General features: G+C 42.2%; 1 protein-coding gene across 1 annotated transcript in view; it reads right to left on the bottom strand.

Annotated features, from left to right (window-relative positions):
- Positions 1-25,328, bottom strand: part of TUSC3 (tumor suppressor candidate 3) — a 137,035-nt gene that overhangs the window by 71,211 nt on the left and 40,496 nt on the right. Inside the window, exons 2-4 of the mRNA XM_082238275.1 lie at positions 20,167-20,336; positions 3,268-3,385; positions 64-204 (exon numbers count right to left, since the gene is read on the bottom strand). Coding sequence (XP_082094401.1) covers positions 64-204; positions 3,268-3,385; positions 20,167-20,336 — 429 coding nt within the window. The remainder of the gene's footprint in view (positions 1-63; positions 205-3,267; positions 3,386-20,166; positions 20,337-25,328) is intronic.

Raw genomic sequence — 25,328 nt, 5'->3', positions numbered from 1 at the left:
CTGTTTGTCACAGAACATGAAGATAAGTGTGGATGAGTCTCTTAACTTTGTCAAGTGACTTACATGAACATCAGTTCTGTCAGCTATCCACTTAGCTAACTGCTCTGCTGCGAATCCAATTCTCTGCAGGTCAAATGTGTCAGCTCTCCTGGGCTTCCCTTTCGGAGGGAAATGCATGAACGTTGGAGCAGAGTTCATATTGAGCTATGAGAGACAACAAAGATGCCACCAAATATTAAAAAAGCATATCTGTCCTTTGTCAGCCTTTTGGGAAACTGTTAAAAGTATGGAAGTATATTGTATATAATGCTTAACAATGTGCCATTAAATCAAGCCACTAGGCTTCTATCAAGTCCCCATCTACTGTATGGGAACAATAAGGTCAGTACTGTACAGGTCAGCTGCACACATGTAATTTATGTATTTAAAGCCATTTACAGATCACCTTCTATTGTAAAAACAAGGCAATTTGCAAAACGGAAATTATACAATACAATATTCAACAGATGTACAAAAGTTCAGTACAGCGAGTACTAAGGATCAGGGTAGTAGGAATCCCCATGTGAACAGTTAAGCTTTTAAACAGTCAGTTGAGTACCTCTCATTGCTTCTCAAGGAGGGTGGGGTTGGAACTCAAAAGATGAAATATAAAAGCTAAGTATTATCATCAGGCTAGATCTTATAAGCTAACCTGTAGACGTTTACAAAAGGAAATGCTTCCTGATCCCTCATTTTCTCTGCAGCCACTGTATCTCTTAAAAATATATTGTGTTCAGGGGTACTCCCAGAACAATGTGGGATGAAACATGGGGAAGGGCACTAAGAGAAGCGGGGAATTGCATCAAATCAGGTTTGGATCTTAAGCTAAGGAAATTCTCATAAGAAAAGTTCCTGTTGCTTCATCTTTCTCCCAGCAGCCCTTGTGCCTCATCCCACATTCTTCAAGAGAGCTTCCAAACTTATTTAGTCATCATAGGTAACTACAGAGGGAAGGATGGAACAGGAAACTTTCCTTCCAATGACTTCCTTAAAGCTATGTCAGGATCCAAGCCATTATTTTCCACTAACAAAAGGCAATATTGTATTTATTTATACTCTCTCTCTCTCTCTCTCAGAACTCAGGGATGTGGACATAGGTTACCCTGAAATCTGAGTGAAGAAACCTGTGAAAGCAACGAGGATGGAACAAGATTGCCTCTAATGACATACACAAGCCCAGCCATTTTCATTACCAGGGCTGTATGCTCACTACACAACTAAATTATGTTACATAAATACATTATTTAAATGTTGCAAATTCAAATTATGTACAATAATCAAGCTGGATGTTAAATAATTGGATTTATTCCAAGTACAACATATTCTCTTCCTCTGCGGAATATTTGTTGACAACCCAATATGTCATGAAACTGCAAAATATGAGACACTAGGTGTCAGGGAACTGCCATCGGAGGAACAGGTGGTGGAAGGGCTCACGGAGGCTGGGAGAGACTCAGCAGCTGAAGCAGGAACCAGCAGGGGGAGAGGTGGGTCTCTGGTGGAAGGGCTCACGGAGGCTGGGAGAGAATCGGCAGCTGAAGCAGGAACCAGCAGGGGGAGAGGTGGATCTCTGAGGGAAAGCGAGCAAGAGGGAGGGCTCAGGGACACGTCCAGCGAGAACAGTGGGGAGGTTTCTGGACCTCCCATAGGGAGACCCACTCCTCGCCGGAAACTGTCACGCCGCGAGTCCAGAAGACGTGTTTCCGTTAAGGAGCTTTTATGCTGGAAGCGATTCCGAAAGCAACCACTGTCAGAATCTGCAAGTGACTAGAGGAGCCATGTCTGAGGGGCTCTGTCACAGACAGAGGTTTGTGAACTTGCACAGACTCTGAGGGACTACGATTTTACGCACAAGCAGCTCATCATCCCATCACACTAGGAAATGTGGTTGGTTGTGGGTTGCTGTTTTTGTTTTTGGTCAAATGTAATATTTCAGAAGACAGCACATAGCTTTGCTGAACTAGACTGCAATTCGCTTTGTGAACTAGCAAAAGTGAGGTCTTTTAAAAGAAGTAATCAATTTGAATGATATGCATTTTATTTGAACTCAATTACTCAGGTCCATGGGGTGCGTGAGAGAGGATGGAAGAGGAGAAAGAGAGCAATCAGCAATAAGGTAAAAAGGTATAAGCAATAGGGAAGGACAAAAGCTACATATTGTGTTAGGGTGGCCATCGAAAACAGTCTCTCTGTGCCACACTCTTCTTCCCCTTTCCCCCATAACATATATATTCAATTACATCTGATGTGATGCCATCACAGTATGCATTTTCCGTCCAACAGCAGCCGATGCTGAATAATGGGAGAACATAGGTAATGGCATCAAATCCCTGACAACTGATATACATTATGGAGAGAAGGGGGAGAAAATGACCTGGCAAGTTGGTTACAGACGGCCATAACCTACATTTTAGTATAAAACTATTAGTGTCAAAGTTTCAGGATAACTGGAAGCAGTAGCAATCTTGTTTTATAAAAATAAACTGATCTCTTAAAAAAACCTTTTAACTTCTTTACTTGTATAGCCTGGAGAGAAGTGGTAGGCTTCTGTGTGTGTATATGTGTGTGCATGTGCTTGTGTGTATATGTATATATAGCACAGTAAAGTAAGAAGGCAGTTTATTTCATTTGCTTTTCAGAACACTAGCTACTTTTGTCTGTTGCACTAAAAAAAATCCCCACCCAACCTCTGTATATTTATTTGACAGTAGCCCCATAAAACCCACTGAGGGTTACTTTTGGGCACAGTTATCTAGGTTGGGAATTCAAATCTGAGGTAGGCATAGCAAAAATTGGTCTTTCTTCCAGATTAGTTAATTGAAAACACTTCTGGCTTTGCCCACTGACCCCAAAAGATTAGCCCTGAGTGGAACAGGGGTGGGAAGGTTTGTTCATCCCTGATCTAAGCCCTAGTTTCACGATCATCTGAAGTGGACTACAAAAAATGAACAATGTGTACATTTTTGTGGGCAGCAGAAGCAAACTGCTGCGGATCTCTCAGAACAGCAACATTCTTCATTTTTAGTGGCAGCTAAAGGAGTATGGTGGAATTTTCTCATCAATAACCTCAATAACAACAGCAGTCTCTCCATCATCTGTGCTTCGGCTTACCCCCTCTAAAAAAAAAGTAAAACATGTCTGAAACATACAATTAAAGCAACCAAGAGTATGAAGATATTAGAAAGATGGACACAGAGCAGCTTAGCATTCGGGAATGCACCTTCTCACCTGCTGAAAAACATCAGCGCCTTCATCATAATCTACTATAGTGAAGAAAAGTTTGTTCGAAAATGCCGAAGAGTAGCGCCATGAGTTAGCCAGCACTTGATATTCCTCATTAGCTTGCCTGTAAGAGTAAAGACAGAGAAAAACACATTCAACTACCTAATAAGTGCACCATTAATAACTGCAGTAACATCGTCCTACTTACAGCATTAGATGAACCTCACATAAAACTGTAATGTGCATTCTTTTCCACAAAATTACACTATCTTTTCTTTTTAAAAACTTGCAGCTAAATCTGAGAAAAGGGAGAAAACTTTACAGCATTTACAACACTCGGAACACTTTCAAGGGCTTTGCATAGGTCACTCTCAGTAATCATCATCACCCCCACATTGCAGATGAGACCCAAGGCTGAAAGACAGTGACCTTGAGCAAATCACCTGCTTTCTGTTGTTGCACCAGTGTGAAATGTGGGGGACAGTAAACTGTTGAGTCGATGGAAGAGGTGAGATTTTAACTGCTCCTAACCACTATAGCAGGGCTCACACAAACCCCTCCATAGCTTGAAAAATGTGTGGAAGGAGCTTCTACAACCTTCAAAACTTCCAAAATCCAAAATAAAGAGCCAGTGGTGGTGTAGTGGTTAGTGTTGGATAGGACCTAAAGCCCTGTTTGGTCACCAAACTCACTGGGTGACCTTACAAGTTACCACAAGAAAACTGGACTGCTCAAGGAACAGAAACTATGCTGAACACCTAGGTAAACTGGATTGCAAAATTGCTTTTTACTATTCCCAAATTGTCCCCATGAGGCCATGGCTGATGTGGTGTCAGCTACCTATCACTAGCCTAGGACTGTCCCATTTTTGTTTCTGTTTTAATCTGTCTATTGCAAGTCTGCTTACATTACCTGGTAGGTGGCCTTGTGGGCAGGCATCAGGCCCTGCAGTGATCTGGCCAGGGCCGGAAATCAGCACCTCCTTGGCAATGTTCAACTGCATTGCCAGCCCTGGGCCCCACCTAGGAGTGGCCCTCACTGCCCAATTGGCGCTGGCAGGGGCAGGGAGCATGGCTGCGGGAAATTTAAACTGTGGCACAGACGGAGACCGTCCTCTCTTTCCCTTCGCCAGATCATCCACTCAGGGATGAGTTGGTTTAGGTATACATGCCTGAACAACTGACACAGGACTTTCATTTTTGCTTTTGATGCCTTCTGCTTTGTTTTTACAAACAGAATGGCTCTGTCTTGGTATTGCATTTCATACCCAACCAAGAAGACCACGCCAATTGAATTTTCTTTTTTATCTTAATCTTGTATGTAAGGTTACCAGATTTTTTTCAATGAATTCATGGACACTTTTCAACTTCAATGGATTTTGTATGGGGGCTGATTTGTAAATCCAGGGACTGTGTGGTAAACTTACTTGTACGCCCTAAGGACAAGCCATTTGAAATGTGGAAGCATTTGCAGTTATCTACGTGGTACCCAGTGAAGTAGTTTCACTAGCACAAGGATTTCTGCATGCAGTGGAACTTTTCCCTCTCCTCTCTCCTCGCTTTCTCTGGATCTGCTCTGGAAAGTTGGGGAAAACTCCAGAACAATTTTGGGGAAAGGATGAGAGGGAAGGGAAGTTCTATTGTGTAGCCAAAAGTCACGGCACCAGCACATCTATTTTGAAGGATACTGCCCTCGGGCTTTGGGAAGTAGCTTATTCACAGGCTCCCAGGTCCTAGGCAAGTTTATTTGGAATTATATCTCCCAGTGTTTGGTGAGACTTACCTACCAGGCAAGAATGCAAAAGGACTACAGCCAAGCACCAACTCTATATACCAGTCTTTGACAACTTGGGTGCCTTCCACACGGGTTGGAGCTGATACAAGTTTTATCGCAAAAACGCATGGAAGGCATCAGGCTAGCAAAAGCTGGTGCATTCACTGACCTGGAAGGAAGCCATACTGAACACTGCGGGATTTACTTCCAAATAATCTTGCACAGGATCAAGCTGAATGTCACTGTATCCGTTTGGGCAAAATATTAAACAGAATATTTGGCCTTCTGGGGAAGAAAAGGGATAAGTGCTTCTTTGAAGTTACTTCAAGTTGGGAATACTAAATATTTCTCTCTCCCCTTTGGTTTGTTCTTCCTTCCCTAATCCTATAAATCCAGAACAGCTGTTTTTATAGCAGTACTTTTAAGGGTATAATCAGTGCTTTTCTTCCAGGGGGAAAAAATGGTGCTGGCACTCACCATGAAGTTGTTACAGTAAGGGCTACATTTATAACCAGTGCTTTTGTTCTAGAAAAAAAGTGCCAGTACTGCATAACCCTTGGGTACCCCCCAGAAAAAAGCACTGGTATAATATCATAGGGTTAAAAGAGTATTCAAATAAAGCAAAGACCCATCCATTGGACAAAAAGACTTACTGGATTTATTTTATAGTTGGGGGTAAATTCTCTGACTCCAAGTTGATGTCATTTGATCTTAACTATTGAAGGAACTTCCTCCATGTCAGTTGACAGATTCAGATCACAGAAAGACTCCAAGAAGCCAATACGTCCATCACAATATCTAAGAAGCCACAACTTTTCATATTCTCCTGCTCAATTTTCAAGCAGTGAGATGGAACCTCTCCAAATCTGGGTGAACCATAGTTCAAAAGACCCAGCGTCAAAAGACCCAGATGAGGCAGTACAGTGGTACCTCGGGTTACATATGCTTCAGGATACATATGCTTCAGGTTACACACTCTGCTAACCCAGAAATATTACCTCAAGTTAAGAACTTTGCTTCAGGATGAGAACAGAAATCGTGCAGCGCAGCGGCAGCAGGAGGCCTCATTAGCTAAAGTGGTGCTTCAGGTTAAGAACAGTTTCAGGTTAAGAACGGACCTCCAGAACGAATTAAGTTCTTAACCCGAGGTACCACTGTATTTGCAATGCATGTGGGGCTATAGCCGTTTGCAAAATTTCTGTAAAACATGGTCATTCTGTAATCCACGGCCAAACCGACACTATCAGAATTATTCAAGACCTCTCCAATCTCAATTTTCTTAGAACACTTGGCAGAAGTGAAATTTGTAGGAAAGCAAAATGAAGACCCTCTAGTCCAAGCGCTGACAATCCATCCATCTCTTATGCCTTTGATCACTGGAACCAGGTTTTTAAAAAAGGTTAAGTCTGTATGTTCACTGGAGAAGCAAACAGAGCCAGAGTTCCCTGGTTGAAACTTGACTCAAGACACTGCAAAACATGGATGCTAAGTGTCATTTCCTCAAATGAACTTGCTGTCGACTTAGTCAGTGGACCCATTTGACTCCCTTTTCATACGCTCTGCAGTCTTTCTTCTTATTTATGAGGTCTGCCGCCTAGCACTGCAAACTCTGAGACCAAGATCTGTCCTTTAATGTGATCCAAGTTGAAGCTTTGGGCAAAATGCCAAAGAGTTAAACTTGCCTCCCAAAACTCCAACAAATTCGCACTATGAGTAGCCTTGTTCTTCGACCAGATGCCCATCAGACTGGCATCTTGTAGTCATTACCATTCTCACCAGATCTAAGCAATAAACTGAATTCTGGAGTCTACCCTCTTAGAGATAATCATAGCCCCACAGTCAAAAGTATCTAAAAAGGTAGTAATACCCATTGTAATGGTCTGATATGTTTTGCCCAAAACATCAGATGACTTGTCGAAACTACAAGTCCCTGTACCATGGGCTATGTGCATCAACAGTGCTGACCTCATAAGCAGCAATTTGCTGGCAATATTTTAAACACACGATCTAGGCTGACTGATACCAACCCATTCTGTGTATCCAACAGAGCTTGTAGATGCTGTGCTGGCTGAAGATGACTTTTTCTTCTTTTCAATTTATTATGAAACCACATGCTGAGGGACATTCCTTGATTGATTTGGCACCTCTGACTCACTTGTCAATTGTAGTGTGACCTCAAGAGAAGATTGTCCAGAAATGGGTACACATGGTGGAGAGTACACATTGGAGAGTGCTCTTTGGCCCCATGGAGGTTCTTCGGAGTTCAATTTGATCACCCCTGTTGTTTAACATCTACAAGAAACCACTGAGAGGGGCTATCTGGAGTACGTTGTCAGCAATATGCTGATGAAACACAGCTGGACTTCCCCTTTACATCTGCAGGTGTAAAGGCAGTGGATGGGCTGGACTGTTGTCTTGCCTTGGTAATGGACTGGATGAGAGCCAGTAAACTGGAGCTCAAACCGGATAAGACAAGAAGCACTGGGAATGGGCAGTTCCCTAGACCAGATAGATGGGAGGTTGCCTACTACTGATGGGGTTACACTCCCACTGAAGGAGTGAGGAAACAGCTTGATGGTACTTCTGGATCCATTGCTGTCACTTGAGCTTAGGTGGCTCAGAGTGTCTTACATCCTCCAAAGCTGTACTCCTATCTAGACAGGGATAGCCTAACTTCTGTTGTCTATGCTCTGTTAAGTTGTCGGTAAGATTGCTGCAATGTGTTATACATGGAGCTGCCTCTGAAGATGGCTTGGAAACTTTAGCTGGAGCAGAATTCAGAAGACAGGTTGCTCACCAGAGTAAGAGGGTTTGAGCATATACAATGGTACCTTGGGTTAAGTACTTAATTCGTTCCGGAGGTTCTTAACCTGAAAGCACCACTTTAGCTAATGAGGCCTCCCGCTGCCGCTGCGCCACCTCTACACGATTTCTATTCTCATCCTGAAGCAAAGTTCTTAACCTGAGGTATTATTTCTGGGTTAGCGGAGTCTGTAACCTGAAGCGTCTATAACCTGAAGCGTATGTAACCCGAGGTACCACTGTAATGCCAATCCTGGCCCAACTGCACTGACTGCCAATTATTTTCCGGGCCCAATTCAAAGTGCTGGTTTGGACCTATAAAGCCCTAAGTGATTCAGGACCACAATACCTCCAGGACCACCACTCCCCATATGAACTGACCCAGACCCTGCAATCATCACGTGAGGCCCTTCTTTGTGTACCTCCTCCACAAGAGGTCTGGAGGGTGGCAACACAAGAACAGCCCTTTTCTGCAATGGCTCCCATTTGTGCAATGCTCTCCCCAGGGAGTCTCACCTGGCACCATCATTATACACCTTTAGGCGATAGGCAAAAAGGTTCCCTTTTAAACAGGCCTTTGGCTAATTAAACAATTGATGGCCTTTTAAAGTGGAAGGTGGATTGTTTTTGTTTGTTACTATGTTATGTGCTTTTATGTTGTAAACTGCCTTATGATCCTCAGATGAATGGCAGTATAGGAAATTTAATCATCACCATCATCATAGGTACAAGACTGAGGACAAATGGCAAGAGGGATATCACACGTCTGTAACAGGCAAAGGCAGGAAATGGACTACGGGAGGGGGGAGGCATGATAAATAGACAAAGAAAAAGCTGTTTTTCCTGTCTTTGGGTGTGAGGGAGTGATATAACACACCATGTTCTGTGTCTGCCACCTCTGAAAACAGCTGTTTTTATAGCATTACTTTTAAGGGTATAAGAGTTGTTGTTGTTTAAAAAGAACACTTCTGTTAGATATGACTTGTATTGGTTGGTAATTTTTGTGGATTGATTTTCAAGACCAAGGTAAATTATTTTCAGTATCAGCAACCAATTATACCTGCCAAAAAAAGAAGAAAAAAAGAAAATTTCCCCTGATCCTAATCTGCCCAATAAGTTCTCACAAATTAAATTTGGTCTCCAACCCTATCTTTCTAATAATCTCCCCAGGTTCATGATTATCTCTGAAAAAAGCAAAAAACAAATACTTTGGCTGTTGCATCACTCGATGACTGAGCCACCATCACAAATCTAATCACCTAACACCATCTGAAGCACAATACTAGCCTAGCTTACAATGTGCCAACTGATTAGGAAAGTGTGTATGGCAGGTGAATTAATTACTAAAAATATTGATGGGTTTATGTGCTGAGTATTTTCCTGCTACAGTTTATTTGGTTTAGAAAGACCCACTATCTGTCTGCTTTAGGGCAACTGTGTATTTGGGCCCAGAACTGGCCTTCAAGTACAATAAATGTAACCATCACTAACAGTCAGGGTTGCCTCCAGACAGTCAGTATTTTTCGGGATGGGTTCAAGCACTTGCTAGAAATTTAGGTCAGTGCAACTAAAGTGGATTAAAAAGCTTAATTGCCTAGCACAAAAAAACTCCACTTCTTGTTTTTCATTGACTTTCTGAGGAAAGTAATAGGGAAATGTATTTAAATGTGTGGGTTGACTTACTGCTTAATGGGAAGATGTATAAACAAAAGACAATAAAATCAGGATGGATGCTCATCATCATATAATTTCTCAACAGACAAACCAGAACAAATGTTCAAGAAAGAGCGAACATAGGCTAAGCTCCTTGGGTAAGCTTTGCAGAAGCAAATCATGATAGATGATGAATCATCAGGTCACCTGGAAGAGCTCTAGATAAAAGTGTAAGAGACACCATAACTAAATAGAATTCTGAATGCCATTTTGGTAGAAAAGTGCATTTTCCCATCAGAACACAGTACTAATCATCCGGTGAAAAGAAAACCAATATTTCTAAACTGCGATCACAAGAAAACACAGCCTCCGACACGGGGCACTCATTTGGACTAGAAGCAAACTGAAATGTTTGCTTTTGCTGTCAACTGGAGAGCCGAGAATTATTCCCTTCTTTCAAAATCCCATTTAGGGGGCAAGGTTTGAAAGCCAGGCAGCTCACTGCTACACTGAATCTGTCATTTCCTAATGAACTGGTGCTGCATCTTCATTCACAGCCTGTAGAGGGCAGTCAAGCAACATCAAATGAATCCTGCCAAGGTTTAAGTAATAACTGTAGGGCATGTCTGTGTTAAACCAACTATAATAGAAACTCTGAAGTTTTAATAGATGAATAAAATGATCACATCACATCACATCACTCCAACTTGATCATTTTCTTTAACTTGTTTAGCTATACTTACACTTGGGTAATATATCCTAGCCAGTCTTTCAGGTTGCTTTATTAATTAACTCTGCCTAATTTAAAGTTACTGCTAATTAATTTATATTTACTATCTTTTGCAAAAGGCTTCAAACTTTTCTGGAATTTCAAGCTCATTATCTTACCATTTCTGCAAGGGATAGTGGGTCAGATACAGTTCACTCAAAGAAAGAGGGAAATAAATTGCCAAAGACAGCTTTTATGCAGTAAAAATAACAACGAACAAGTAAGTCAGCCAGAAAAGCAACAATGTTGGGGGGGGGGGGGGAGAGACAAGATTGGTATGCTAAACTGAAATCTAGCATGTAACTCAGAAATAATATCTAGATACCAGAAGAGGAAAATAGCTATATTCATTTCTCTTAAAAGAATGACACCCCTGCTCTCCATATTAGATTTACATTTCTCCTTCACTGTACAGTGATACCTTGGCTCAGGCTCCTGAACGATCAAAAACCGGAAGTGATTGTTCCAGTTTTCAAACGTTCTTTCAGAAGCTGAATGTCTGATGGGGCTTCCTGCAGCCAATCAGAAGCCACGCTTTGGAAGTCGACCGTTTCGAAGTCGGACGGACTTCCGGAGCGGATTCCGAGGTACAACTGTATACCCAATTTTATATGAAATTCATAGAGGTTTTTGTATGATGTCCTCTTTAGGGGCTGAGGGACATGGAGATAAACAGTAGGAAAATATTTCACATTTTGGGGAAATTGAAATGTAACGGCCTGCAAGCGGGGCCTGCAAGAAGAATGCTGAAGAATTGGCTGCTCCTGTTCAGGGTTCTAGCCAGCCACGTCCCCTTCCTGAATACACCATTCCACTGCCCCCTCTCCTAGCAGCAGTCAGTCAGCATTTTGTGCCCCCTGAGCATGCTCAGCTATGACACTCACCTGGGCAATTTATCATCTCTCAGCCTTAACTTGATTGGGAGAATAAAATGGACTAAGCCTACACACACTGCCCTGAACTCCTTGGAGGAAGAAGGCACAGAATATATTTCTACCCTAAGCTGTTCACAAAGAATAGACAAAAATATTTGCCTTTTGTTTATGGGATTCACAATTTGCTAATAAAGAAGGGACAGTAATTCAGACCTCTAAGTAACCTCTTCTCCTAATTGCATGTAGGTAGAACTGATCCTCAGGTGACCAGGCAATGGTAGCATTCCTCCTGCCAATCCCTTTTTTAGATCACAAACAGTCATATTAGAAAAATGTGTGCAAATGGGCTAGTAAATCTTTTGCAAGGGCCAATAAATCCAGTTCTGTTATTTGCAAAGCTGGAATAACTATACTGGGTCTAAACATTTTTAAAGCTGCAATATTGTGTTATAAAGCAGCACACTCCCCAGAGGGGGTGTTATATCCCTTGGGTGGGCTCGCAAAAGACCCTGAAGGACATTAGTGGCGACAAGCACATCAGACTGCTAGGGACAGCCTATTGGCTGCCCTACAAAAAAAGGGGGGCGGGGAAGAGGTGAATTCAATGCTTGTATTATACGATTATCATCAGTTATAAGTCCTCCTGAGGAAAGATTTGATCAGAAAGCAGAGTATAAACCTTTTCAAAAATAAGTAAGCTACAGCTACAGGTTTAGTCCAGCATTTGTTTCCTGAACTCGAAAGAAAACTGAAAAGGATTTTGAAGAGAAACAACAGTTTTATTATTTTAAGTCAAAATGCCAACTGGGTTTTTCACCAGCTCCTCACTGCCACCTTGAGAGAGAGAACACAGTAGGTTATGAAACCCTCTAGACTCAGCAAGACCTACATCTGTCCTTCATACCACTGATTTCTTATTTGCTTAATTCCCAATTTTCTTTCCATAGATGCATTAATACATATATGTATGTATGTATATACGGAAAGAAAATTGGGGATTAAGCAAACAGAAATATACATATATTTTGTTTTGATTTGATTCGTTGTATTTCTGTGCTGCTTTCCATTCAAATGAATCCCCAATCAGCTTGCAAACAATAAATAACAACGTAATAGAACATCACAGGTTCAACATTAGTTATATTACATAATTAACCAATCAGTGAAACAATTACAATCCGTAAAACGCTATTAAGAAGAAGAAGAAGAAGAGTTTGGATTTGATATCCCGCCTTTCACTCCCCTTCAGGAGTCTCAAAGCGGCTAACATTCTCCTTTCCCTTCCTCCCCCACAACAAACACTCTGTGAGGTGAGTGGGGCTGAGAGACTTCAAAGAAGTGTGACTGGCCCAAGGTCACCCAGCAGCTGCATGTGGAGGAGCGGAGACATGAACCCGGTTACCCAGATTACGTGACTACCGCTCTTAACCACTACACCACACTGGCTCAGTTAACCAACCAGCAGCTAAGAAGAAGAGGAAGCTAAACATATATAATGTAAGCAAGCAGTACTGCAAGAAAGGCCCACAGCTGCACCACCTCAATCAACAGCTGGCACCCCTAGTTGTTGTTGGTCTTGGGGGGTGTGTGTGTGTTTTGCAAAACCCAAGTTTAGATAGCAAAGGCAAACATTTCAGTGGGAAGGAATTAAAAGTACATGTGCATGAGAGTATGAGTGTGAAGAGCAAAATAGTTGGCAAAGGCCAAGTCATCCCTCATTTGGAATGGTGATTAAGAACATACAGTCGGCTGACAGCAGGCCCAGCAGGCATCGAGCGAGACAAGCTGTTTTTCATCTTGCGCTGGGCACCGGCTTTCGAGGAGGCTCTTGCGTAAAATGGAGCCCGTCCAGTTCTCAGCACTGACTCCAGCTCCTCACACTTGCACGGCATGGTAAAGTGCTAATTTCATGAAGGTGAAAATGAAAACGTCATATAATTGGAGAAGAGCTTGTGTGTGTGTGTGTGTGTGTGTGTGTGTAGAACTGGGATCAAAATAAGAAGGGGGAAGTATAGACAAAAGTGGCCTCTCTTGATACAGAAGATACACAGAGATTAAGCTAGGGTCAACTGCCATGTCCCCTACTTCCTTTTCAAGTGTAAAATCTGAACAAGTGACACACGACCTCCTCCCACCATTACCCTGGATCTGAAGAGCAGACATTTCAGTGCTGGCGAGAGGCAGGATGCTCTGGTTCAGAAAATAAAGAGGAAATGCCAGCTTGCCATATGCTTTTTAATAGGTGATGCCACTACCTTCTCCTCCTGTTCTTACTTCTCCTTCATTTCACAATATTCCCAACCAGCCCAAATGTGAAAGGGAAGACCCTATCTGAACAATAAAAGGGAGGAGATGGGAACATTCTTATTTTATTTGTAAGATTCGTTACCCACTCTTCGCCACAAGGTTGCAGGGCGGATCCTGACCATTTCATATGCAGTCAGAAAAACGTTTAATATAGTTACAATGATAAAATCAAGCAAGTAATAATGTTCCAATCATAAGAACAGATTGATAAATAAATACATTCTGTCAGTGGATATGATGAAAACTCCTTTACTTGCTCTGTTAAGGATGTTGAACAGGCTTAAGTTGGCAGATGATGGACCTGACCAAAAAAAAAGGCACCCTCTCCAACTTTTTATAAGATCTGAATATCTGGGACCAACACAACTGTATGTGCGTGCAGTGATGGGATTCTGCACACATAAAACAGTGCCTAACCTCAATTTAGGCAGAGCTGGAAGACGTGCTGACCAAAGCAGGTTATCAGTAATGTAGTAAGAAGGAGAGCAGGAAGGGCTGAATCAAGTCCCCTGTTCTTTCACCCATATTCCCCCCCAGACAGGGGATCAGCATCCGTTGCATGAGCACCAACACAGAAGCAAACATCAATAGGCATTTGGCCCCAGGTCAGAACTCCCCAATCTAGTGCCCTACAGATGTCTTTGAACTACATCTCCCATCACCCATCACCATCAGCTATGTTGATTGGGGTTGATGGAAGTTGCAGTCCCATAAGATCTTGAGAGCACCAGATTGGGGAAGGTTACATAGGCACTTTTAAAATTTGGAATAATTTATCCCAGCAAAAGTGGGAGGGTGGCATCATCAGGCTGAAATCCCAAGCACTCCTACACCTCAGAGTAAGTCCAACAGAACACAGTGAGACTTACTTCAAAGTACACAGGCATGTTGTTGTTTAGTCGTTTAGTCGTGTCCGACTCTTCGCGACCCCATGGACCAGAGCACGCCAGGCACTCCTGTCTTCCACTGCCTCCTGCAATTTGGTCAGACTCATGTTTGTAGCTTCGAGAACACTATCCAACCATCTCGTCCTCTGTCGTCCCCTTCTCCTTGTGCCCTCAATCTTTCCCAACATCAGGGTCTTTTCCAGGGAACACAGGCATAGGATTGCATTTTAAGTGTATTTCCCCCCTTCCTGGCAGTATCGAAACACTGGATCAAAACACTACAAGCAGCACCAGAAAAATCCATGGAGGCTCGCTTCTCAAACTCACTTTCAGTCTAGTAGCTTCCCATCATGCTTCCATAGTCTTCATGACACACATAATTATAGGATTCTTCCCACAATCACACTGACTGTTCCTTGCAAATTCTGCTTCCTGCAAACCCCAAACAAAAGGTCCACAGTGGGAAGATTTAGGCATAAGATTTACAATCAAAGGGAATGTGATCCTGCTTCTGGTGCTGAAGCACATGGCTACAGGATTTGACTGGCGGCGCTCCAATAGAAGAAATGGCAGAAAGACGGAGAACTGGAATTTAACAAGGCAATGTTTTTTTAACGGTAGGAGTGGCACACTAATTTGTATCCTCTTTCCACTCTTGCCATTTATTTTCACAATGTTCGGCCAATATTTTATTTCTTTTAGGTGAAGGATGCAGTGCACCCAACTAAGTATTCTAAGAAGTAATATTACCACAATTCTCCTGGAAGCTTCTAAATTGTTTAAGTTTTTTAAGTTGTATTTTAATCAACTTGTTTTTATTATTGGTTGTTAGCCGCCCTGAGCCCAGTCTTGGCTGGGGAGGGCGGGGTATAAATAAAATTTATTATTATTATTATTATTAAATTTGCTTCCAGTGCTATCAAGAGAGTGAAACATCAACCTTTATAACTGGTCATAGAATCAAAGAATTGTATAGTTAGAAGGGATCCTGAGGATCATCGAGTCCAATCCCCTGCAATGCAGGGATATGCAGCTGTTCCATACAGGGATCAAACCTGCAACCTTGGTGTTATCAGTTATTAGCTCTAACTAACCATTTAAGCTCTTACTTGATACACTGAGCCTTATATAGGTGCTGCAATGCTCCTGGTGAGCAACAGGCAAGCCCAGGCTTCTTTGCAGGACTGTGGCAGGAACAGTTCCATGCATCAAATGGGAATGCAATCCAACCTGTTCCCAAATATGTGAATGAATGGGAAAACCACTGCATGCATGAACGGTGCTTTGCATACTTTGGAATACAGTGGTACCTCGGGTTACATACGCTTCGGGTTACATACGCTTCAGGTTACAGACTCCGCTAACCCGGAAATATTACCTCAGTTTAAGAAGTTTGTTTCAGGATGAGAACAGAAATTGTGCTCTGGCGGCGCGGTGGCAGCAGGAGGTCCCATTAGCTAAAGTGGTGCTTCAGGTTAAGAACAGTTTCAGGTTAAGAATGGACTTCCGGAACGAATTAAGTACTTAACCCGAGGTACCACTGTAAATGTCAAGTTTGCACACAACATGTTAATTCCTTTTCACACTTCCTCTTACAATAGCTTTGCATGATCAATAGCCTCAAGTGATACATCTAGTCATGGATTATACCTAGGGGAACTAGAATGAGCTCACTACTGGCAACTGTGTTTTTATTTTCTTTTATGCTAATAAGAAAATTGAAAAGGTTCTTGCATTAACATGCAGAAAGAAGGAAGGCTGTTTCAGGGTAATGAGAAGAATATGAGAACCTCCAGACTTTGTGCTGAGCCTAAAAAAGTTTTTTTTAATGCATTTATTTTATTGCAATTACATCACACCTTTTCCTCCAAGAAGCTCAATGTGGCGCACCTGGTTCTCCCCCTCATTTCATCCCTACAACAACTGAGAAGCAGTCACTGGCTGAGAGTCATGGCTGAGCGTAGATTTGAATACTTGGTCTAATAAGACACCCTAATAACATCAACATCATCCTGATTCTGAAAGAAGCCGTATCACTTGCTGTCATTGGAACCATTTGAAAATTAAATATTCTCCCCCTCTTGTCCATCTCAGATGAAGGGTAGGCAAATCCTCAGATTTTGCAATGAGCCTGTGCTGCTGCTTCCCACTCCATCAGTTCAGACTTAAGGGAGGAGAGCTAGGGCTTGTCTCTGTGGCTGAGTTGGGCTTCAGGGCATTTGGAAAGCCTGCCAAGATCAGTGTGCTGTCATAAGGAAGACTTAACAATCTTCTTACAGTGATGCATAGGAGGAATTTGGCAAAATATCAGCTCCAAGAGGTCTAAGGAAGCAGCTGAATTGCCACACAAAAAGGGTCAGAGAATGAAGAACTTGTTCAGATCCTATAAAGTGCAGAAGATGCAACATATAAAAGAGTGACCAAAAACTAGACTCACTTTATTTGACATGTTTTTGAGAGGTACCTCGTTTTTTGATGATCATACTTCCACACAGTTGTACAGGAAGTAACTAAATTCACTGAGCAAATCTGATAATTTCACTTAGTTTCCTTACATTACAGAAAAAGTAATTTCCATGGAGCTAATCATTAGCTTCGAGATGATCAACTGAGATTTAATGATAAGGGACAGACCTAACACATGCTCTGACTTCCTCCATTAATGCAGACTTCTAAAACATGGTAGGCAGAATCATGACCCAATGACCAACTTCCTGACTTCCTGACAAGTGATGAGAAAAGCAATACTCAAATGGTATCCTGTAGCATTTTGTAGTCAGCCATGAATGGATGTATACTAACAAATCTCTGCCAAAAACAAATGCACTAAAATAGTGCTCCGTAACTGGAGTATGTTCAACAAATTAGCTGGGCCAACTTAATTTGCATAATTTATTCTCCTTGTGCTAATCCCAAGAAGGGACATGGATCAATGAGAAACATTGAAGCCTTGGTCCTCCAGCCATTCAGCTGTCACTCCAGCTGTATTCATGCATTCAAAAGAATGTGTGGGAGGGGCATAAACTCTGTAGGAGGAGTGGAGGCGCAAGAATCAGGCCCAATCGCAGTCTTCTGACCTCCATCCATGTTGGAGAAACTTCCTATCAGATCTGGACAGTTTGAAGGAGACTTCTAACCTTGAGCTGTCAGGGTAGCTGATCACAATCTAAGCACGCTTAACTGAATGTGCTTACAACCCCCTTCAGACATTCCAGTTTCAAAATGAGAAGAGACATGGAGCACGCCTGATGTGTGCAGGAACATTGAGGGTGGGGGAAGCATGCACACCTGTTCCCCTCACACACATTTTTTTTTTCTTTTTTGGAACACATGGCAAAGATTTTGACTTCTGAAGATTCCCACATGCACCACCCACACGCAAGATTTGTCTTCCCAGCCATACTGCCTCAAAACTCTCAGAAGGAAAAAAATGAAAATGAGAATCTCAACACACTGTACACTCATACCACCCAATGGTATGACCACATACCTCAATTTCCTAAAAAGAGCTGCACATCACATCCTTTCCACTAAAACAATAGCACACTGCTACATATTTCAGCCCCAAATATATCATGTGTCTTGCTGGCAAAGGTATTCTGGGCAACCTTGGAAGGAAAACTTTTAAAAATATTTCCATATGTTGAAGGGAATTATGAACTTTTCACAACTTAATGCATCCTCAGTATCTGAAATACCTTAAAGCTCAAGGATGAACTACATAGAAAAACAACAACAACCGCCCACTGAAATTTCCTATGCATTGATCAAATATGACTGTTTCAGAGCAGTTCCATGCAGAAAGTTAATATTGCATGCTTATTAAAAAATATATATGTTTTGCTAAAAAAGTAGAGATTCCAAGGGGGAAAATTCATATGAGAAATATATTAATATGTGGTGTACAATTACTTTGAAAACAACTTCGTGTCTAAGAGAGCTATACAAAAGAGTAGCTTCAGTCAGTGATGCATTCAGTAGTATCTAACTAAGCATTTCCGCTAGTGCAGGTACTATGGGGCATGCAGTGAACTCCCATACAACCCCTAAATTTTCTAGGAGGGTTGGAGGGAAACCCAGAACTCAGGGGATACAGAACAGGGAGAGGAAGTTCTGTTGCACTGTCTAAAGTGCTTGTACTAGCAGAACTGTTTAGTTGAATACCGCCCATTAGGTTGCTCATAGCAAAAACTCCAAAATGCACTGAACACAGCACTCTGTATTCATCTTCTCTATTCTACGTACAGCTCCTGCCTTTTAATTACTTGGTGATTGGAGTAACTTCCGTTTTATGTTATTATTTTCAGGTGCAGCGACATCAGCTTCATTTAATTCATATTGTACCCTACAGCAAAGCTAAATCTCAATTTCACATTTGTTTTAAACGTTTTGAACTAGAAGCAATGAGTTAATTGTTTCTTATTTTAGATGTCCAGCTGCATTATGCAGAAATGACTAGGCCTGCGGTCCTAATATTTACTTGGAAATGAATTTCACTGAAATTAATGGGACGTGTTCAGGGTCTTTGCCATGCCAGACAGCAGGATGAACCTTAAGCCCTTTTCTCCCCCACTGCAGTAAATGGTATCCTCTTATTAAATGGCAATATTTGTACAGCATTAAATCCTAGTAACAAAAGATTTATGCACAGACCAACACAAGGGAATGTGTTACTGGCTATTTTGCATAATAATCAGAACCGCAACCATTTAAAGCTGTTCCGATTGTTCCTGAACTTCAGCCCACCGAGAATAATACAGTTTCTCAGCAACAATAAGCCACATTCCAACTGCAAAGCCAATTCCATCATGCCAACCTGTCATTCTAAAAAAGAGCTGCAGTGGCCTGTTGAGAATTCACATGCTGAAAAAAAGGAGCTGATTGTGAAACCAAACAGTAACAAGGAGTCCTGGAAAGGAAATGTGTAACTTCATGGAAGAGCCACAGATGATTGACAGTTTGACAAATGTTGTAACAACTGTGATTCCTTAGTGGATGACTTAAGAGCTGTTTCCGATGTTGCATGCATACTTGTATATTGGGCATACCTGTGGAATCCCCAAAAACATATGTGTTCTTCAAAAAAAAGTTGAACTTTTGTATGTGCCATGGGGATCTGGGTTCCGTATTGATGTGTAGACAAAATATATGCAGTTAAAAGCAACAACAATGTGTTATAGGGAAAACAGCAAATATACAAGGAATACAGGTATGCTCTCACTCAGCTATTTGCAACGTGAAAAGCAGTGCTTTATGTGCCCACGTATTTAGATTGCTTAATTGACAGGTTATTACATGGGGCTGTATCTCCCCTACAAAACAACAAGATCCAGTCTACACTACTGCAGGTTAAAATTTGCAGCTTTTAAGGAGCATCTCGTTAAATAGACTTGAGCAACGTTTTCCACAGCAATCACCGAGTGCAAACAATAGAAGGAAGGCTGAAGAATGTTACGAAAAGCCCTGAAATTGTATTAAGTTGTGGCAAAGATCTCTGAAGAAACCAGCCAGTCAACTTGTGAAATAATGAATCCCTTTTTTAAGTGTTTAAGTGTGTGTGTGTGTGTGTGTGTGTGTGTGTGTGTGTACACAAACATATGTAACCCAAAGAACCTGAAATTAAAGCGCACCCAACTGTTGCAATTTGTAAATGGAGCATAAAATGTCCTCTGAACATAGAAACTAATGAATTAACATTCAACTTGTATCTCACAATAAACACAAACATGTGAGTTGACTACATAACAGATAAAGAACTGATAAATGTGAAAACATTGACTGAAGGCAGATGATCAAAAGAGAAGACCAAAAAGTTCTGCTTCCAAGGGTATAAACGTACCTGCAAACAGAACATTGCCTCTGCGGCTGGAGAGCTGTAAACATTACAATCACCGAATAGTTGCGAGGCGGGGCCTTCACAAATCTTCTGAATTTGTCTCCATTCATGCGGATGACCGAGCGCCTTGAACTCCATTCCATAAGTTGTTCCACCTTCTCAGCTAAAAGGTTCTGAAATCAAAAACAAGCAGAACGGTTGCTGCTGCATTTTAAAACACAGCACGTCCCAGGAGGTAGCCCCAGTTCAGATAGTCTCCGTTTAATGGACTATCAAGTTAATAGAAACTTTCTCGTCTTATAGATCTTACTGGCAAGCTGCTGGAATATCGTTGTGGGAATGCCAGGGTTGGAAAAGGATACTGTAGTAACATAGGCCTACAAAGCTTTTCTGAGCAAGTAATCTTTTCAGGCACACAGAGGCTCCCATTCACAAAAATGTGTATTAAAAGGCTACCAAATGTGCATAAAAAAATAAAATCTTAAGGGTTGCTTTATGTGCTACATAAATGGTACATATACACTGTTAGAAACTCAGATATATAAGCTAGGCACCAAATGGTTCCTTAAACCAGGGTTACAGTCACCAAAATGGAATGTCTAGTTGCCATTTTCGGGTTAGATGGCTCAAAAGTCATATTTTCAATACAACCTTTCGGTTCCTAAAATTTGTTCTGATCGTGCAGATAAAATACCGCAGATAGAATTTTACAGGATGTGTTGTTAGTGTGTGAAAACAGGCAAGACCCAAGGTTGCCCAGGCATGGACCTCCAGGTGTTGGAAATAACAGGTGCCATCCTAGCACCCGGGCATCAACCACATGCAAAATGTGCCTGGCGAATTCTGAATGCTGTGCTTACAGCGCCAATTTTGTAACATGCAAATACAGGAAAAATCAGGAACATGAAGCCCCACTACGCAACCAGGGTCAGACTCTGCCCTCTTTCAGTCAAGTATCACATCACTTTCCCGACAAACATTTAATGGTTACTGGCACAACTTGAATAAATAAATCTCGTTAAATAAACAAGGACGAAACTAGATATAAGGCAGCTGGGGCTCTGGCAGTAGGGCCAAGGCATCTTATTCCCTGCAAGCAGCAGGAATCACTGGCCTAATTTTAACAGCTCTGCAGTGCCACTACTGCAGATGGGTGGACAGCAATGTGGCAGATTACATCCCAGGAGGAATCAGGTGACTGAAAGAACCAATAAGGTCCCACGGGGACTGTAAAGCCGGCAATGCTGGCCTAGCTCCACAATATGCATAACTTGTCCCTTGGGAGCAGACTGAGCTTCTTCGCCATCTGCCCAACTACTACCCACTACTTTGCGTGCTCAGCCTCTGGAACCCTTCACAGGCTTCCAGGCCAGCAATGCGGACAAGAGACAAGCTTCGGAACTGGAACTGTGGACCAAGACCACAAATCATGATTGGCAACTGTCAAATTAAAAAAGGGAAATGTCACAACAGATATGCAATAATGACCTTGTGATCGTAACGTAGCAATTAACAAAAGAAAATTCCACAAATTTCAGGACTAAGGAAGTTATCCCTTCAGCTGTCCAATAATAATTGAAACTGCTGAGTAGAAGCATTATGTTAGATCCTTACCATTCCTTATCAAAACTAGACTCTGAAATGATAGGCTATTGCTTGCCACCAGACTCTAAGAAGTGCTCCCCCTCTCTATGGCTTCAGATAGCCCCGAACCCAAGTCTCGCAGCACTGGTATAGGCTTCTTGTGGGTGAATGGGGAGTGGGCAGAAAAAGGGTCAAATGTATTTTTTCCTTACCAAACTGCTGCAGGACTTTCCCTCCTGCACTGGAGGGCTACTGACCCTAAACTTGATGGGCTGAGAGAATGCAGTTCTGGAGAAGAAAAGGCATCCCCCAACTCAAATTCGCTGCTTCCAGGATACTTACTACAAGTTTTTAGGGGCTTAAGCAGGTTAATTCCCTTCCCATTTTCCTGTGGGTGTGTTTTCAACTCACATATTAACACTGTGCCTCACGGTTCCCAGCCATAGATTTGATTGTAACACATACACAGTTTACATGACTTCTGATTTCACTAAACTCTTTCTCTTTATATGCTTAACTGCCATAAACAATCTGAAAGCTCACAGGTCCCTTCCATTCAGTTCTGTTTTTTTTTTAAAAAAAATAATTAAATGTTAGAGTTATTTTCTTTTAATTCACAAATATATGCCCTTCTGCATACCTACAATGTCCCCCGAATACAGTGGTACCTCAGGTTACATATGCTTCAGGTTACATACACTTCAGGTTACAGACTCCACTAACCCAGAAACAGTACCTCAGGTTAAGAACTTTGCTTCAGGATGAGAACAGAAATTGTGCAGCGGCAGCAGGAGGCCCCATTAGCTAAAGTGGTGCTTCAGGTTAAGAACAGTTTCAGGTTAAGAACAGACCTCCGGAACGAATTAAGTACTTAATCCGAGGTACCACTGTATGTAGAATCCACTACCCTAATTTTGAAGGAACAAGTTTCACTTCCAAACTGATCCGCACTCAGCCATCTGAGTACACTCTTATAGGGAATTATTCTAATTTCAGTAACAGCCACGTAATAGCACCACCATTTTTTTCTTAAAACTTAGATTCACAATTAAGTTTTAGTAAGAGGCTGAGAGGAAGAGATTTTCTGACAGCAGAAGATGAGTTTGATAGTAACACACAAGGCACATTACCCAATCTTTCTCCCATCCAGAGCGAGGAACAATTGACCTCTGCCATTCACAGGTGACAAATTGAGGGTAGATATTTCAGGAGCGGGTGGCTTGCAATTGCATCAGGGAGTCCTTGTGGTTTTTTCCTTGCACTTTTCCTTCTCCCCCTCCACCCTATTTTAAAGCACCTATTACAGACACTACCTCCATTCTTCCTTCCTAGACTGACCATGGGAAGGAAGGACAGCTGGCGGTGAGGAGAGCTCTGTTGTTGCTACCAAAGCCACCAGCAGTTTCCAAAGGGTCTGGTTTTTTAAAAAACTTAAAAGCCCCTTCTCCTAATCATTTCATCACTCTCCTTTTGTTTCACTTCAGTAATTCAACTGAAATGCCCCCCTCCCAGACCACAATCAAGCCTCCAAAATGAAATGAGATCGGTATTGCCCTCTATTAAGCAGACAAAGCTCCTATCTGCCAGTGGATTATACTTGTGAACCAGGGAAAAGAACACTGTCGGATTACATAGTGACTGCACACACTATGCCTCTCTCTGCTGTAAGGTTGGGAGACAATACACAGATGAGAATAAAACGGCCCGTTTCTGGAAGCTTTTTGCTTTTGAATACAAAGTACTCCAGGCTAGAGAGAGAGCACTCTCAGCAAATAGGCCTATTCTATGAGGAAGAGGGAAGCGCCCAGGACAAAGTCAGTTAGGCCAGCCATGTCAGTTAGGCAACTGTGTTAGTTTGGCCGCAGGGCTGGGAGCCTAGTGCAGACGACTCACCATTGCCCACTTTTTTTGCCTAACCAATTCCAAGCTCCAAATCCAAGAAACTCAACAAGACCAACAAGGATGCAGGTAGAATACCAGCAGGGGGTGGGAGCTCTGTATTGTGCACAATATCCCACGAATGACTCTCTGCCCCCTGGACAGAGGTTGTGGCTGCGTGCTCAGTACAATAAGCTCCTGACCCTCAAGGAATAACTCTGTCCCCTCAAGGCAGCTGAGAAAGTTAGAGGGATTGGTGAATGAAGCTTTGATAAATTGGACAGTGGTAACTTATTCCCAGGGTGTCAGTTCCTCTGCTTGGGGAAGGAGAGGAAAACTTGGGTCTTCAGGAAAACTTGGGTCTTCAGTTGTTTTTGGACTACAACTCCCATCATCCCTAGCTAGCAGGACCAGTGGTTAGGGATGATGGGAATTGTAGTCCAAAAACAACTGGAGACTCAAGGGAAACCCTGCTGTAGAAGGAACCCATTTCTTGGGAGGCAAACAACTATTCCCTCACATCAAGGATACTTCTCCAAGGAGTGGGGATCTCCTAGTAGTGGGTGACTTGTTCATTAGAGATATAGTTAGGTTTGTGGTGGGTATGCTGAATTGCCTGCATTGTACAAAGGCTGCAAATGTCAGGTTGCACCCACATGGTTTGCTGGACAGTGGTCCAACACAGTCACACTGGACTTCAAAAGAGAAAATGTCTAAAAAATGATGGATCTGGTGAAAAGGAAAATTGAAAGGCAAAGCAAAGAGGGTCAAATCTCCCAAGAACAGTTGGGGGTTATTCAAAATCACAATAATAGAAGCTCAACTAGAATCTATACTTCAGATCAGAAAAAGTACGAGCGGTGCCAATATGATGTCAATGTGGTTAATGAGCAGTCAAGAAACTATTAGAGGTTACACGGCTTCCTTCAAAAAATGGAAGTCTTGTCCAAATGAGCAGAGCAAAACGGAACACAAATTCTGGCAAAAGAAATGCAAGCTGGCAATAAGGATGCTAAAAAAAATAATTTGAGGAGCACATTGCTAAACAAACAAACAAACAAACAAAACCACCCACAAAGACCAACAAAAGATTATGTAAGTACATGAGTAGCAGGAGACCAGCTAGGGAGGCAGTAGAACCTTGGGATGACAAGAGAGTCAAATTTGTGCCAAAGGAGGAAAAGGAGATTGATGAGAAGCTGCATCAATTCTTTGCATCTATCTTTATAGAAGATACAAGTCAAATCCCTGTGCCCGTACTAACTTTTCCAGGAAGGGAGTCAGCGGCTAACAGTAGCGACGAGTTGATGTTCTAAGCCAGGGGTAGGCAACCTAAGGCCTGTGGGCCGGATGCGGCCCAATCGCCTTCTCAAGCCGGCCCATGGACAGTCTGGGAATCAGTGTGTTTTTACATGAGTAGAATGTGTCCTTTTATTTAAAATGCATCTCTGGGTTATTTGTGGGGCATAGGAATTCGTTCATTTTCCCCCCAAAATATAGTCTGGCCACATGGTCTGCGAGATGGTGGACCAGCCCACGGCTGAAAAAGGTTGCTGATCAAAACCTAACAAAAATGTTAACTAGTCACTATGATCGACTTAGGAAGGACTGGAAAGGGATCCAGGGAGAAACTATGAAATTACACTGGCTAGTTTAATGCCTTTTCTGAGAAACCTGGTGGAAAGTATTTGTTAAAGATAGAA

The sequence above is a fragment of the Podarcis vaucheri genome (assembly GCF_965113315.1).
Source record: "Podarcis vaucheri genome assembly, chromosome: 9".
In the NCBI taxonomy this organism is placed as follows: domain Eukaryota; kingdom Metazoa; phylum Chordata; class Lepidosauria; order Squamata; family Lacertidae; genus Podarcis; species Podarcis vaucheri.
Note: the sequence above shows the minus strand (reverse complement) of the source record. Positions and strands in the feature narration are given on the sequence as shown.